Raw genomic sequence first — 16566 nt, forward strand, 5'->3', positions numbered from 1 at the left:
AGAGTTTGGCTTCAGGCCAGCAATTTGGAAACCCTTTGAAACATCTCCAATTGCACAAATGATGCTGATAGTCTATGGGATGGTTGGAATTTTGGGGAGGTCCCCCATTGGCTGGATGGTGAAGCCAATTTATTGTTGGACTTTCTCCAAGGAAAATCTCCCTTAAAGGCCTCCTCTAAGGACAAAAGAGGGTGGGGTTCTCTCTCAGGCTCTTACTCAGCAGTAGAAGGTTACAAAAGTATGGTGGTTGTCCCTAGCATCCCCCCAGAGCCAACTCAATGGAAATTTATTTGGTCTTTCCCTGCCCTCCCCAAAATTGACTTCTTTTGCTGGACTCTGGTGCATAAAAGTATCCTCACTAGAGATAACCTGAGGAAGCGTGGAATGGAAGGTCCCTCCAGGTGCCCTCTTTGTGCTTCGGATGAAGAAACAGCTAACCACCTGTTCTTATTGTGCCCCTTTGCTCAAGAAGTCTGGAGGGGTGTCCTGATGTTAGGATCAGACAAAATAGAGCTTCTAGGAAATACTCAGGACCTGCTAAGAAACTGGGCCAAATTATCCATGTTCTATCTCTCCAAAAAGATCCTTCTCAAGACTACTTAGATGTGGATCCCCAAATTCACATGCTGGAAACTATGGCTTGAGAGGAACAACAGAATTTTTAGGGAGGAGAGTTGTAACCCGATCAGAATTATCACTAAGATCAAAGCTCTGTTGGGGGAGGCCTTAGAAACCAACCCCACCATAAGAAATGGCACGATTCTGGACAGTGAGGAAGATCAATGGTTAAAAGAGCTCGTCCCAAATCACCAGAACAGACCCATTCCTCCTGCTAAAGCCACCTCTCACTGGGAAATTCGTCTGGAAGAATAGGAATTCATCAAATGAGATCTGCTCTGGATGATCACTGCCTTTTCTTCGATGGGGCCTCTAAAGGCAACCCAGGAAAGGCGGGTGGCGGTGGAGTTATCTTAAGCCTAGGTGGCTCAATTGAGCTGTGCTTTGCTTGGGGTCTGGGGCATGAAACAAACAACAGAGCGGAGGCTCTTGCTTTGTGGCAGGGTCTAAATCTAGCTCTCAAGAGGAAATCTCAGTGTTTGGAGATTCTAGACTAATTATACAGGCTATGAACTCTCAAAAGATATCTTCTCAGGTGCAGTTAGCCCCCATCCTCAAAAAAATCAGACTTCTGTTGCCCAAGTTCCACAAAATCTCCTTCTATCATGTTCTGAGGAAGTTAAACTCACAGGCGGACTTGGCAGCCAACCTAGGCTCTCTCAGGAGTAGGAGATCTCTGTTAGTTTTTGATGTGGAATCGGACTACAACATTCCTTAATTCTAGAGATGTCTGGGCCTCTGTTCCTTTGAGCATTTCGCTGATTCAGATTCTCCAGACCTCGGGACCAAACCATTCTGTGCTGGCCGCTGTTAGGATCCGCGGACTCACTCACAAGGGAAGTTTAGAACGCAACCTCGGCATTTTGATCTCTGTTCGTCGTTGGAAATCACTGCTGCGTCTGGGTAGGTGCTGGGGAGTTCACGAGGGCCTCCTCAAGACCAGTTTCCGCTCTTGGGTTTCTTGAACTCTTTATAATGCTCCACCAGATCAAAAAGAAATCGCAGTGATTCCTGGGATGATCTGGCTCTCCCTGCATTGGGTCTCCTCTCTGCAAACTAGGAAGCAGATCTTTGTCTCAGAAAGCAAAAGCAACGGATCTTCACCAAGGTTGATGCGCTGCGCCTGTGATCAGTTAACAAAGGGGAACAACAAAAACGCAAGGGCTGTTCTTTTTGGAAAAGGAACAATAGAAAAATCCAAGAGCCGATCCGTTGGAAAAGGAACAACAAAGAAATGCAAGAGCTGTTCCATCGGGAAAAAGGAACAGCAGAAAAGGAACAGCAGAAAATACAGCAGAAAAGGAACAACAGAAAAGGAACAACAGAAAAGGAACAGCAGAAAAGGAACAGCAGAAAAGGAACAACAAAAAAGGTACAACAAAAAAGGAACAACAAAAAAGGAACATCAGAAAATACAGCAGAAAAGGAACAACAGAAAAAGAACAGCAGAAAAGGAACAACAGAAAAGGAACAACAGAAAAAGAACAACAGAAAAGGAACAACAGAAAAGGAACAACAAAAATCTGCTGATAAGAGCACTTTCAAGCAATCAATCACAAATCTGTAACAATGAATTACAAAGAAGCCCTGTTAAAGCCCTCGACAACTGTTTTGCCGAATCATAAATAAAAACTACCCGTTATTGTTAAAAAAAAAAAAACAAGAACGGTTGAATTTTATTTATAGAAAAGGTTGGGCCGGAGCCTAACACCACTATTACATTATGCATCAGTCATTAATTTCAGGCAACTCAGTCTCAACAGAGCCCGAAAGGATCCATTGTCCATTCAATGAAGAACCAGTTTAAATACTCTTGCATGGCTGCAAAATCCTTGGTCAATGCACAGAAGGCCACAAAAGCAAAGGAAGATAGCATATCCAGTTTCGGTTCTCTCTGGAGGGATAAGGAGAGTCCTTTGTTCTTGAAAAATTTCTGAACATCTTCATTATTTGGTTGATTAGATGAATATTTTCCTTATTTTAATAAAACAACAATATTTTAATTTCAAGGCCAGGACTCAGATTGACACCCAAATGACGGATGGGATATCCTTATTTGTGTGATAATGGATCCCTTAGACAATTATTTGACTATTTAGTATATAAAGATGTATACACCCCTATTATTTCTAATTCAAACTTATAATCTCCAAAGAAAAAGTAAACAATTTTAACATTAAAAATATTCAAACTATATATTACAAATTAAGCTTGTAACATTTTTTATAACATTAACATCCACTTATATATTTTTTTAACCATAAACATTAATGGGCATCAATGTAATAAATGATGAGCTAAATGAATGTTATAGGCGTCTTTTTTTTTTTTTTTTCTAAGCAACACTACCTACTTTTGTATTAATATTTACAACTGAAACTTTACATTCGAGATTTCTTGCTGCCCATGTCCGTGAGTGGCTCCATGGGCAGCTGTGACATAGTCCCAAAACCCATTACATCTCTGTAAAACCCACCAACAAAAAGAGCCTAAACATCTCTGTAAAAACCACCAACAAAAAGTCTCTAAACATCTCTGTGAAACCCACGCAGGGGCAGAGTTTGCCAATTGGATACAGGGCATGTGGTTATGGCCCAAACCAAAAAAACTACTATCCGTAACGGAGGAGAAAACAAGTGACAGCGGTAGACACCTAAAACCCGGAAACATCATTGAACGGAAAACACTAGATAGACACAAGACAACAGGAGAGATAACAGAACCGACCACGATCCCACACGCATCCAGGCAGAATGCGGGAGAGCCTCCTGGGCCTAGTCCTCGGTCGCGTCTTCCTCCGGCTCGTCCTCTGGCTCAGCCTCACGAATCCAAGCCCAACCATGTCCTTCTGGTAAGCCGTCCATGAAGGCTGGCAATTCAGGTTCGTGCAAATGGCTGGATGGGTGGTCGTGCTCCCGTGGTGCAGCACCCCTTGAGCTTGAAGCCTCACCCATTGGCCTCTTACCTTTGTCCACAACCCGACAATCTTCCGCCAGAGCCTGAGACAATCTTCCTTCTTGCTCCAGGGGAATTCCCCCTTCGTTATCCAAGGGATTTTCCATTGCAGGTGGCCGAGGCAAGCCATCCTCATTCTCCTCCGGGATCTTGGTGAATAACACAGATATGTGGGCATTGATACCCAAATTTTCTCTGGAATTGCCCAGTGTGAAGATGACAGAGCCAAACGCAGGTAGCCTTGGCTCGCCATTGTTGGACCCTCCAGCTTCCACAAATTGGCTAGCCTGCACCTGAGGAGCGCCCACACGTCGATGGCAGTAAACACAGCAGCAGTGGTGATGTAAGTCAGCTGCAGGCCCGCGAGAGGATCTGGCTCGCCCTGAGCCTCGGCCTCTACGACATGGCATTCTCTCCCACACCATTCTTCCAGTAACCTCTTCCTCAGATGGAGTTCCCTTCCAATTCGGCTCAGGGTAGCAAACAAATGAATGCAGGCATGAACCAGGGAGGACCAGCAGTCAGCCAGCCTCCCCCAATTCCACAATAACCCCGGAATTCGCAGAATGCAGAGCATGAACACCATAGCTTTGGGTATCGACTGCCCCCAAATCGCATATCTTATCGTCCCCTTCATTCCTTCGAATTGCTCCCGCATTGAATGCGGCCATCAACCTCAGCTATGGTCCCTGCGCCTTCATAAAGGCTGGTGTGCTGCATTGCTTGGCGATGGGAGGTGGCGGCAAGGAGCCTTAAAGAACTCTGTCCGTCGCGTGTCCTATCGGCCGTGGCAAGTGGCCCTTCCTGGCTATGCGAGGTGGCACCCGCATCCGGGGCAACAGCCTCCTCTTGGATTAAGCTTTCACATTCCTGGAGCTGCTGCCTGTTAGATATGGTGTTTGTGTTGCCCGAGATTAGGGGAGTGCTGGTCTCAACCCCAATATTGGCCAGAAGATCTGCAACTTTGTTTCCTTCCCGTCGAGTGTGTTTGAAGGAGATGGCCCTTGCATTATCAATCCTGTGCGCGATTTCATTTAATCTTGCCTCAAGTCTCCAGCTAGGAGCAATCTTCCTTGCTTGTGAACCATTATGTATACGAGTTACCATGTTAATGAGAATTTGAGAGTCCCCTTCTACAATTAAGGGTTGGAGGTTAAGGTTCCAGGCAATTTGAAGGCCCTGCCAGAGCCCCTCCATCTCTGCTGAGTTGTTGGTGTCCCATCCAATACTTCCAAAGTAGATTTGTAGAGGGATGCCTTCATGATTCCTGATAATGCCTCCAAACCCTGCAGCCCCTGGGTTGCCTTTGGAGGCCCCATCAAAGTTTAGCTTGTAAGAGTTTTCAGGGGGAGCGATCCAGTGACAATCTTTTCTAATGCTGCTATTGGGAAGGTTGCTTCGATGGGGATCTTGAGGTATCTGCAGCTGCCAATTTCTTAGAATGTTCTGCTCACTGTCCTCAGACGGCCAATCTTCTTTGGTCCAACTTTGGAGCGCCATTGTTTCTTGAATGTTTCCTTGAATCTTGTTCCATATTACCTCTAGCGGCGATCTTTTGTTCTTGAAGATACGCTGATTTCTTTCCTTCCAAATATTCCAGAGGACAATCCCTGGGATAATGCACCATAGATAATTGAGAAGTGAACTTTTGTAAGGTTGCCTGGGCCAGAGCCTTATGGAATTTATTATGTCGTCCTCCTTTATGCCTTGTCTTTGACATCTGAATCTGACCCTGTTCCAGAGAAGCTTGGCTAAGGGGCAGGAATTCAGTAGATGCTGGAGGGTTTCCTCCTCCTGAAGACAATTGTGACAGATCGAGGGGCCATGGAAGTTTCTCTTTCTGAGCTTATCCCAGGTGAGAATATTTTTGTGCCCGGTCAGCCAGAGAAAGTAGGAGATCTTTGGCCAAGGACCAAGTTCCCAAATTTTCTTCCATAGAGGGTCGGGGTTAGCTGCGAAGTTACATAAAATTTTATAGGCTTCTGCTGTGATATAGGTTCCTTTGGGTAGGTGTCCCCATCGGAGAATGTCCTCGCCATTGTCCTGTCTTATTCTTCTTTTCCGTAACTCGATATCCAGCTCCATGTTCATCCTGTCATCTTCTCTGCTAAGGATTTGGCCGCTTGATTTCCATTTTCTCAAGCCCACTTCTAGTTCTGGTTGCCAGTAATGTTGGACCTTTTCCTGTTGCTGTTCCTGCCTCTCCGGAATCATTGAAGGGTGGAGAATGTTCGTAAGTCTGGGCATTTGATTCCAGGCGTCCATCCAAAATCTTGCGCTGCAACCATTTCTGATTTCCCAGAAGCTGTGCTGTTGGATAATGTGATGGTGTTGCTTTGCAGCGTTCCATATCAAAGAGCCTTTTTCAGTGGGGGTGAATCTGATGAGTTCCTCGTGGGGTCTGTTGTCTGCATACTTCGCTGTCCATATCGTTCCCCATGGTTTGTCTGGGTTGGTGAGCCACTGCCACCAGATCTTGGCATTCATGATGGCGTTACTGTGTTCAGGGTCTCTTAGCCCAATTCCTCCTTTGTCCTTGGGCATGCAGACTTTTGTCCATTTAACCAAGGCCCATTTTCTATTGGTGGCCGAGCTGCTCCATAAGAAATTTCGCTGCATGTTCCTGAGGCTCTTTAAAACCCATTTTGGTGCAGCTAAAGAAGAAAACAAGTAAAGAGGCATTGCTTGCAGAATCGATTTGATGAGTACAATTCGGCTGGCCAGATTTAGCGACCTGTGAGTCCAGAGGTTGAGGCGACATTCGATTTTGTCCAGTAAGGTGCGCCAGGCAGAGTGCTTGATTGCTGAAGTAGTGAGGGGGGCACCTAAGTATTTGGAGGGCAGAGACGCAGAGGAAAAGCCTAAAATGCGAGAGACAGCAGACTTGACAGACGGGGGAGTGTGAAAAAAGAAAATTTGCGATTTGGAGCAGTTGATAGTCAAGCCAGATGCCAGAGAGAAGTCCTGGAGGAGGCCTTTGAGTCTACGGGCTTCTTGAGCCGAGGGATAACCAAACAGCATTGTATCATCAACAAATTGCTGATGGGAGAGGGCAGGGGAGTTGTGCACAGAGATACCCTTGATTTGCTGCAAGCAAAGAGCTTGCTTGATGTGCCTCCCCAGCCCTTCGGCCATCAAAACGAAAAGAAAGGGGGAGAGGGGGTCTCCTTGCCGGATGCCCCTGGAGGGATTGAAAGAACGGGAGGGAATGCCATTGACCAGGATGGAGAAATGAGTAGAGTTAATCATGTTCAGGATCCATCGAATCCAAGGAGGACAAAAACCAAAGGCTTTGAGCATATGATGGATATAGTTCCAATTCAGTTTGTCAAATGCTTTTGAAAGATCAAGCTTGAGTAGCATACCTGCTTGCTTAGAGTTCTTGAGAGAGTGGATGATTTCGTGAGAGAGGAGGATGCCATCCATTATGTGTCGCCCCTCCACATAGCCTGACTGCTCCTTGGATATAAGTGCTGGCAGAAGCGGTTTGAGCCGATTAGCTATGACCTTTGAAATTACTTTGTAAATGACATTGCATAATGCAATGGGACGGAATTTATCTGGAGTGATGGATTCTTCCTCCTTGGGAATGAGAGCGATGAAGGTAGCGTTGAGAGAGGGGAGAAGCCAATGTGTTGCTCTGGATTCTTCAACTATCTGCCAGACTTCCTCTTTTAACATATCCCAGAAGGCATGGAAGAAAGTAGTTGTGAATCCATCGGGACCAGGAGCTTTACCCTCTTTGAGTTGTTTCATGGCATCATCCACTTCCTCTATGCTGATGGGGCGCATTAAGAGTTCATTTTGTTCCTCTGTAATAATTTTTGGAATATTGCTGGTAATTTTGTTTATGGCTTGTTGCCTGTCTTCTCCCTGCTCTTGATGGACTTGTTGGAAATGATTGAGGAGCTCAGCTTCAATCCCTTCATGTGTTTCTACCTTGTCGCCTGCTTGGTTTTGGATGAAGGGGATATTATTGTACATTCTCCTTTGTACTGTTGTTCTATGAAAGAATTTAGTGTTGCGCTCCCCCTCCTTCAACCATCGAACTCTTGACTTTTGCTTCCAATAGATTTCTTCCTGCTTCCCTCTTTCGTCCAATAAGTTGTGAATGTGGCGTTCCTTCTCCAGCGTTGCTTCCGTGTGCCCCTCCGTGATGATCTGCTGATGAAGGTTTTCCAGGTCCTGCATGAGCTTTTTCTTTTCCTCGAAAATGTTGCCAAAGGTTTCTTTATTCCATTGTTTCAGATGGCTTTTGAGAAACATTAGTTTCTTCTGAAATTGGTACATTTTCGCTCCTTCTGGAGGAATGTATGAGGCCCAGATGGTCTTAACAAACTCCTTGAAGTTAGGATGAGTGAGCCAGAAACCTTCGAACCTGAAAGGTCTTTTGGTCATGTTGCCAGGTCTTTGCCATTGAAGAGCTATTGGCCAATGGTCTGATCCTGAATGAGCCAGTATGGTTGCTGAGAAATCCCCTCCTAAGTGGACCGCATTGTCCGAGAGGAGGAAGCGATCCAACTTGGAGGCGATTTGATGCTTGCCTGCCCTGCGATTGCTCCAAGTATAGGTTCCATTGCAGAACGGCATATCAATGAGGGAAGCCGAGTTTATGAACTCTTTGAATCGATCAACCTCAGGCTCCAATCTGCTTCTTCCTCCAAGCTTTTCTTCCGATTTGGTAATCATGTTGAAATCCCCAGCAGCGATCCAGAGCGGGAATTTCCTGCTATTACTGAGGACTTCGAGAGTGTCCAAAAGCTCTACCTTGTTGCTAGTTTCTTGCGGGAAGTAGACATTTGACAGATTGCCATGAATGTTAGTTCCCAGAATATGGAAGGTGGCCTATATCAGATGATGCGCCGCATGAAAATCGGTTAGGAAGACCGCTTGAGTGTTCCAAGCTATAGCTAAACCTCCCGAGGCGCCACAAGCATCGACCGCCACTGTACGACATCCTGGCCAGGCTTTTGAAAGGAAGCTGTCTAACATAGAGCTATTGCATTTAGTCTCCTGGAGAAAGCAAATTTGGGGCTTTTCCTTTTTTATCATGTTTCTCAACATCCTGAGTTTTCCGGGGCTGTTAAGCCCTCTTATATTCCAGGATACAAGCTTCATGTTTAACTACTGACAGAGGGCTTGAAATACTTAGTCAATTTGGCGTATCTGCCTGAGTCGACTAAGATTTTCCCAATCTCTATCGTTCTTTGCAAATCTGTCTTTCGGCCTCTTTTCTTCGAGTCCTTATGGCGCTGGGTGCCGTCCCATTGGCTGCCTGGCTGAATTCCTAGTTGGTTTTGGTAGTAGGCGCGTGAAATGACCAGTTCGAGTTTGTCAAGTTGAAACTCTGGGATGGCATCATATGCTTTCCTTCTACATGCAGCCTCCATTTCTAGGAGATCTAGGCCATGCAGGTCTATGCTTTCCGGTTCCTCGTCCATTATATGCACTTGATTGCTGTCTTCGTTGCCAGAATCAAGATTCTGGGGAATGTCATTTTTGTCATCCACCTCCATATCTTTGAGTTTATCGGCTGAGTTGGTCTGATCCTTTTGCAGAATGATGGGGCTAGAGATGGGGGCAGAGGATTTGGGAGGGGAGAAGGAGGAAAGGGGAGGGGAGGAGGAGGAGGGATGATCAGGAGCGGCTTCCTTGTTTAAGGGGGGATCTTCTGAGGATTGACCAAGAATGTCGAAGCTGTTCTTGGTTACTGGGCCATGCGGCTTGCGGGGCTGGGGTTTGTGACCATTGGAGGGCTTTTTATGCGCACGCTTCCTGCTTGAGACTTTAGTAAATCCATCCTGAGCAGGGGAACCTGAGGAATCTGGAGGACTAGATTGAATATTCAGAGGGCAATCCCTGAAAAGATGACCTAGGGCATGACATTTTCTGCATCGGAAGGGAACATGCTCGTAGTCGAGAGGCTGAATCCACTCTTCATCACGATGGGCATAGGCGTCTTTTTTTTTTTAATAATAACATAACACAATAATTTATTTTTAACTGTAATTGGGAAATCTATATTAAGCAAAAATTGTGATGGATACATGCAGTTGAGTTACATCGAGAATTACTAGCTTGCCAAAATTACAAGGCAAATAGATCTAAAACAGTGACTGTCAAAATGCCCAAGAAGAACATAATTGACTTATTTGGAAAATACTCGAAAGAGCTACATTTCAACATTTTTTACATGAGTAATATTCTCACAAATTGATTATATAACAATAGACAAAAGCAATACACAATTAAACTAGTTTGTAGGCCTAAATACCCGCCACCATTGGCTCAGAATCTACAAGAGATTTATTCTTGCTCTTTCCTAATTTTTGTCTAGATTTCTTTGTAAGTAGACGGAGTGTTTATTGATTCTTCGAGGCTTGAATTATCTTGAACAAAGGAGTCTTTTTGTTCTAGAGAATTGGCTACATTAGTTTCATCTGCCTAACTTGCCACTAGTTGAGGGGACTTAACATAAGTTACTTGTCCCAAGTCATGTGGGACTAGATATTATGTCTTTAGGCTTTTTAAAACCCATTCTTATTGTTTTTCTTGAGAAATTGGGGTCACTTGAGGCAGGCAGAGGTCTATCCATGAGACTATATGGTGATCCACAAAGTTATATAATTGATTCAATGGTCGTATCCCCGTGGAGATGTTTGGTTATCTCATTGATGTTCAATGTACTGTAGTTAAGTAGTTGCTAGGTAGTAATGACCAAGCTTGATTTAATCTAAGCATGTAGCTATGTTGATCAATTATTAAGTAAAGGTTAACTAGAAGAGGCTATTTGAGATAGATCTCGATTTGTTATTTATCACTTGGTAAAGGAGTGGGTGCTTGAAAGTTTAGTGGATTAGGTAGAGGGACAAACTTTGTCTCTCATGGTTTATTAGCATACAAAGAGTATTGTGCTCGTGATGTATCAAGAAGTTCCTTTAGGATACAATGGCATGTGAGGTAACTATTTTTGTGTTGTGGTTTTATTAATACTAATGAAATGGCCAAAGATTAGCCCCAGTGTTGTATGCGATTCTTTAATGATCATGGCTTCTATTCATGCTTTATGTTCATGTGTTATATCATGGTTATTGTGAGTTGTGTATGAAGCATTCATGCATTTTGCATGTGACATGGACATGCCAAATAAATAAGGCATACAATAGGATGGCCAACGACATATGTAATTGAGTTTGACAATGTTAATACGTGTCATTGTGTCCCTTATTTCAAGGAACACAAGGATCATCATCCTCACCCAACGCATGAGGTTGAATATTAAATACCACTTCTCTTAATCATTTGACTCCTTTTTTATAAACAATGGAAATTGTAGACCGTTATTTCAAATTCCTTCAAACAAGTAAAAATCAAGTAAGGGATTAACAAAACATTAAGGTGTACTTGGTTACATGAATATGCACATTTATTAGCCTCCAAGTTTCTCTTTCTCTTAGATTTTAATACTTGTCAAGTTGATCTCATACTCTCATTCTCTCTCGTAACTATAATTGCTTTTTTCTCATAACACTTTAATATTTATTAATTTTATACCTTACTTTTTTATCACAACAATATATGTATCTTAGACCAATGTCTAGTGTGATGGTTTACATTTTCGGGTTTCATCATCTTTTTTGTCATTTGTTGAGTTTATATATAGATAGATAAGTTGCGTGTGTTACCGACAATGGCTTGTTAAATCGGTAAAAATGGGTTGGTAATATATTCTTCATTAGGGTTCAAGTCTCACTATTGACACAATGTAAAATCCTTCAAGCATAATATAAGCATTTTTCCCAAACCATGTAGTCTCCATGCATGTTGAAATGAACCTTGGAGCTAGAAGGATTGATATATATGACATTTAAAAATTAAAAATTTGTTTGTTATTTATGACATCTAAACTTGATTGATAAATTTTACAGGTTCAATGTCACTTTTCAAATGTACAATTATTTTTGCATTTTGATTTTATGTTACTTTTGATATTGTTGAATCATAAGTAGTGCAACCACAATTTTGATTTTCCATATTTTAATTAAACAACAATATTTTAATTTCAAGGTCATGACTCAGACACCCAAATGACGTATGAGATATCCTTATTTGTGATAATGGATCACTTTGACAATAATTTAACTATTTAGTTTACAAAGATGTATACACCCATATTATTTCTTAATTCAAATTTATAATCTCCAAAGAAAATGTAAGAAATTTTAACAATTAAACATATTCAAACTATATATTTTAAATTACAGTTGTAACATTTTTTATAACAACCATAAACATTAATGGCCATCAATGTTATAAATGATGATCTAAATGAATGTTATAAGCATCTTTTTTTTAATAATACCATAACGAAATTTTTTTTTTTAATTGTAATTGGGAAATCTATATCAAACAAAAATTGTGATGGATACATGTCATTGAGTTACATCGAAAATTACTAACTTGCCAAAATTCTGAGGCAGATAGTTCTAAATCAGTGATTGTCAAAATGCCCATGAAGAACGTAATTGACTTATTTTGAAAATACTCGAAAGAGATACATCTCAACATTTTTTACATGAGTAATATTCTCACAAATTGATTATGTAGCAATAGAGAAAAGCAATACACAATTAAACTAGCTTCTAGGTCTAACTTCTTGCCACCATTGGCTGAGACTCTACAAGATAATTTTTCTTATTCTTTCCTAATTTTGTATATAATTCTTTGTAAGTAGATGGAGTGTTTATTGATTCTTCGAGGCTTGAATTGTCTTGAACTAAGGAGTCTTTTTGTTCTAGAGAATTGGCTACATTAGTTTCATCTCCCTAACTTGCCACTAGTTGAGGGGACTTACCATGAGTTACTTGTCCCAAGTCATGTGGGAATAGATATTATGTCTTTAGGCTTTGGGAAACCCATTCTTATTATTCTTCTTGAGAATTTGGAGTCACTTGAGGCAGACAAAGGTTTATCCATGAAACTAGAAGGTGATCCACAAAGTTACATAGTTGATTCAATGGTTGTATCCCCCCGGAGATGGTTGATTATCTCATTGATGTTCAATGTAATTTAATTAAGTAGTTGCTAGGTACTAATGACTAAGTTTGATTTAATTTGAACATGTAGCTATGTTGATCAATTATTAAGTAAAGTCTAACTAGAAGAGGCTATTTGAGATAGATTTTGATTTGTTATTTATCACTTGGTAAAGGAGTGGGTGCTTGTAAGTTTAGTGGATTAGGTAGAGGGACAAACTTTGTATATCATGGTTTATTAACATACAAAGAGTATTGTCCTTGTGACGTATCAAGAAGTTCCTTTAGGATACAATGGCATGTGAGGTAGCTAGTTTTGTGTTGTGGTTTTATTAATACAATGTCGAAAGATTAGCCCAAGTGTTGTATGCGATCCTTTAATGATTATGTCTTTTATTCATGCTTTAAATTCATGTGTTATATCACGGTTATTGTGAGTTGTGTATGAAGCATTCATGCATGTTGCATGTGACATGCATATGCCAAATAAATAAAGCATACAATAGGATGCCCAATGAGATATGTAATTGAGTTTGACAATGTTAATATGTGCCATTGTGTTCCTTATTTCAAGGAACACAAGGATCATCATCCTCACCCAACACATGAGGGTTACTATTAAAGACCACTTCTCTTAATCATTTGGATTTTTTTTTTTATAAATAATGAAAATTGTAGATAGTTCTTTCAAATTCCTTCAAACAAGTAGAAATCAAGTAATGGATTAACAAAACATTAAGGTGTACTTGGTTGCATGAATATGCACATTTATTAGCCTCCGAGTTTCTCTTTCTCTTAGATTTTAATACTTGTCAAGTTGAGCTCATACTATCATTTTCTCTCATAATTATAATTGCTTTGTTCTCATAACACTTTAATATTTATTAATTTTATACCTTAGTTTTTTATGACAACAATATATGTACCTTAGACCAATGTCTAGTGTGATGGTTTACATTTTCGGGTTTCATTGTCTTTTTTGTCATTTGTTGAGTTTATATACCGATAGATAAGTTGTGTGTGTTATCGACAATGGCTTGTTAAATTGGTAAAAATGGGCTAGTAATATAGCCTTCATTGGGTTCAAGTCTCACCATTGACACTATGTAAAATCCTTCAAGCATATTATAAGAATTTTTCCCAAACCATGTAGTCTCCACGCAAGATGAAATGAACCTTGGAGCTAGAATGATTGAAATATCATGACCTTGTCCTATGATGCTTCTAATTATCGTTAAGTTTAGTGGTTGTGCTATGAGAGTGTTTCTATATATTTAAAATCACCAAAAACATGTACCTTACCTGATCAATATCCACTCGATAAGTTTTAAATCAAATAATTAACATTAATACAAGCACGTTCATCTAATAATGTATCACTAAACCACACTCTCATAAGATTGAGATTTTAAGTTGTCACTGTCATTGTCATTATTTGTTGCATTACACAATTACACTATTTGTATACTCTATACATACACATACACTTAAAGATAACATGTAACATTTTTCAATAACATGGGAAATATATGGAGGTTTCTTACATTTGTGTAGTTGAGGAGTTGAATAAAGTGAGGGAAATTTTAAATCTATTTGTTATTTCATGATATTTAAACTTGGTTGACAAATTTTATAGGTTCATCGTCACTTTTGAAATGTGCAATTATTTTCAGCTTTTGGTGAAATTTTTAGGTTTGCTATTGTTTTTCATTATATAGATTATTTTTGCATTTTGATTTTATATTTGTTTTGATATTTTCAAGTCACAAGTAGTGCAACTACAATTTTGATTTTCCTTTTTTTAATAATAACAACAAAAATTTAATTGTAAGGTCATGACTTAGATTTACACCCAAATTGCCTATGAGATATGCTTGTTTGTGTGATAAGGTATCCCTTTGACAATGATATGACTATTTAGTTTACAAGGATGTATATACCCCTACTCTTTCTTAATTCAAACTTATAACCTCCAGAGAAAAACATACAATTTCAACTATTAAACATATTCAAACTATATATTACAATTACAATTGTAACATTTTTATGACATTAACATCCATTTATATTATTTTTCTTAACCATAAACATTCATTGGCATCAATGTTATACATGATGAGATAATTGAAAGTTATAGGCATCATTGATTATTTTATTTATTATTTATTTTGTTTATGATAATAGCAAAACATAGCCTCGAGGGTTAGCTCAATTGGTCGAGTTCCCATTATTAAAGCATCTCACTGATGGGAGGTCACTAGGTCAATTCTCCTCAACGCTGTCGGGGTTAGAATCTACTAATAAGTTGATGGGATGTGATCCCTTATGGTGGATTTCCTAAATATTTCCTCAAAAAAAAAAAAACAAACAAACAAACAAACAAACAAATTTTTTAACTATAATTGGGAAATATAAAAAAAAAAACAAACAATTTTTTTTTTTTTTTTTAACTATAATTGGGAAATATATATTAAGTAAAATTTACTACATCACGACATGCAACTGAACTACATTGAGAATTACTAGCTCGCTAAATTTCCAATTAGATATATTTAAATTAATGACTATCAAAACACCCAAGAAGAACATAATTAACTTATTTTTCCAAATATTCAAAAGAGCTACATTCCAACATTTCTTACATGAGTATATTCTCACAAATTGATTACAAAATACTAGACAAGAGCAATAAATTATTAAACTAGTTTTCAGATATGATTATTTCATTCAACTTATTTTCCTAAGATTTTCCAATATCTCCACTGTTTGTAGCTAAATCAACGTTCAAAAACTGCAGTTTCTGTTGCATGTTCCACTGTTGTTATTCTATAATCAAATAACCATAAGAATGTGGAAATTATTCTTATCGTGCATTACTGCCTCACAATATAATTCATAATTAAAAATTTTGAAACCCTTAATTATCTTCTATTCACCTAAAGATGCTTATTACAATGCTTTGCAATACATTCGCTTAATAATATTGTGAGTATGCTATATTTATATGCACAAACAAATTTGGCAAGATTTCAATTAAGGAGGAACACACTCCATTGCTTACCAAGCCAATTGAATGAATTATTCTTGATGTCATCATGCTCAGTTTTTTGATGGATTTGTCTAGGAATACTAACCACATGTTCTACTTTTACAAATTCTCCTTTCTCTGGTGGATTACACACAACCTTTCTCCAAGCTTGATGATGTGATTGTTTCTTTCCACCTTGGTCCACCATATTTTCTACTTCTTTACCCGCAATGAAGGATCTCTTTGTTGTGGTTTACTTTTTCTTGTGCCAATTTTGTTACCATAAGCCTTAAATCTCCAACACTCTGCAAAACAATGATTGTCTTTTCCACAAAATGTACAAAATGTCACTTGTTTGGGAGAACCATTATACCTGAAGGAAGTTTTAACTGCTTTTTTATGAAAGACTCCATTCTTTTTCTAACCCATTGCCTTTGAACTAGGACTTTGACAAGGAGAATTAAATCTTCTTTGGACACACTCAGTTATTTGTGGAGACTTGTCACCATTATTACCTGCATCATTAAGTTGTAGAAGTCCCTTTGAGACAAACTCAACATTCGACGTTCTTCGTGCTTCGACAACTTTGGAGCATTCTCCAATTTCCTCACATGTATATCCCAATCCTGCATTTGGAGGTTGTCTTATCACCTTAATAGGATTAATGATGCCTTGACCATTGTGTCTAAGGCCTCTTCTGTCGTAACCCATTTTCTTTAATAGATTCGACCCAAGTCCTCGCGTGTGCTTCTCGAAGGAACGAAAACAAACATTTTCTTCAGGATAATTGGAACCAATGTTGCTTACCTCATTTATTGTAGCATTTTGACACCTTGCTAGGGCCTCTTCAAAAGCCTATAATTGCAACTCCACTGCTTGCAATCTATCTTGAAGCTCTTTCTTCTCATCTTCCAATGCTTTCAACTATTT

The 16566-nt window shown here is 39.7% G+C and overlaps 1 protein-coding gene across 1 annotated transcript; it reads right to left on the reverse strand.

Annotated features, from left to right (window-relative positions):
• Positions 1 to 4206: 4206 nt before the first annotated feature.
• On the reverse strand, positions 4207 to 16347 carry LOC149248427 (uncharacterized). The gene is made up of 3 exons (XM_089449885.1): positions 16152 to 16347; positions 8706 to 9532; positions 4207 to 8418 (listed from the first exon to the last, which is right to left on the reverse strand). Exons 1-3 carry the CDS (start codon positions 16345 to 16347, stop codon positions 4207 to 4209), a joined length of 5235 nt encoding a protein of 1744 aa, XP_089306011.1.
• Between the last annotated feature and the right edge of the window lie 219 nt (positions 16348 to 16566).

The sequence above is a fragment of the Pinus tabuliformis genome, chromosome 7, assembly GCF_031772625.1.
Source record: "Pinus tabuliformis cultivar Carrire ecotype Pingquan chromosome 7, CPIR1, whole genome shotgun sequence".
In the NCBI taxonomy this organism is placed as follows: domain Eukaryota; kingdom Viridiplantae; phylum Streptophyta; class Pinopsida; order Pinales; family Pinaceae; genus Pinus; species Pinus tabuliformis.

Bases quoted from the DNA above. Each gene is read 5' to 3' on its own strand.
- LOC149248427 (XM_089449885.1), bottom strand. From the start codon at position 16,347: ATGGGTTACGACAGAAGAGGCCTTAGACACAATGGTCAAGGCATCATT. The intron at 9,533-16,151 runs GTAATAATGGTG...AAAAAAAAAAAG, and splicing joins TCTACAACTTAATGATGCAG to ACGCCTATGCCCATCGTGAT. The intron at 8,419-8,705 runs GTCAGTAGTTAA...CATCTGATATAG, and splicing joins CTAAGTATTTCAAGCCCTCT to GCCACCTTCCATATTCTGGG.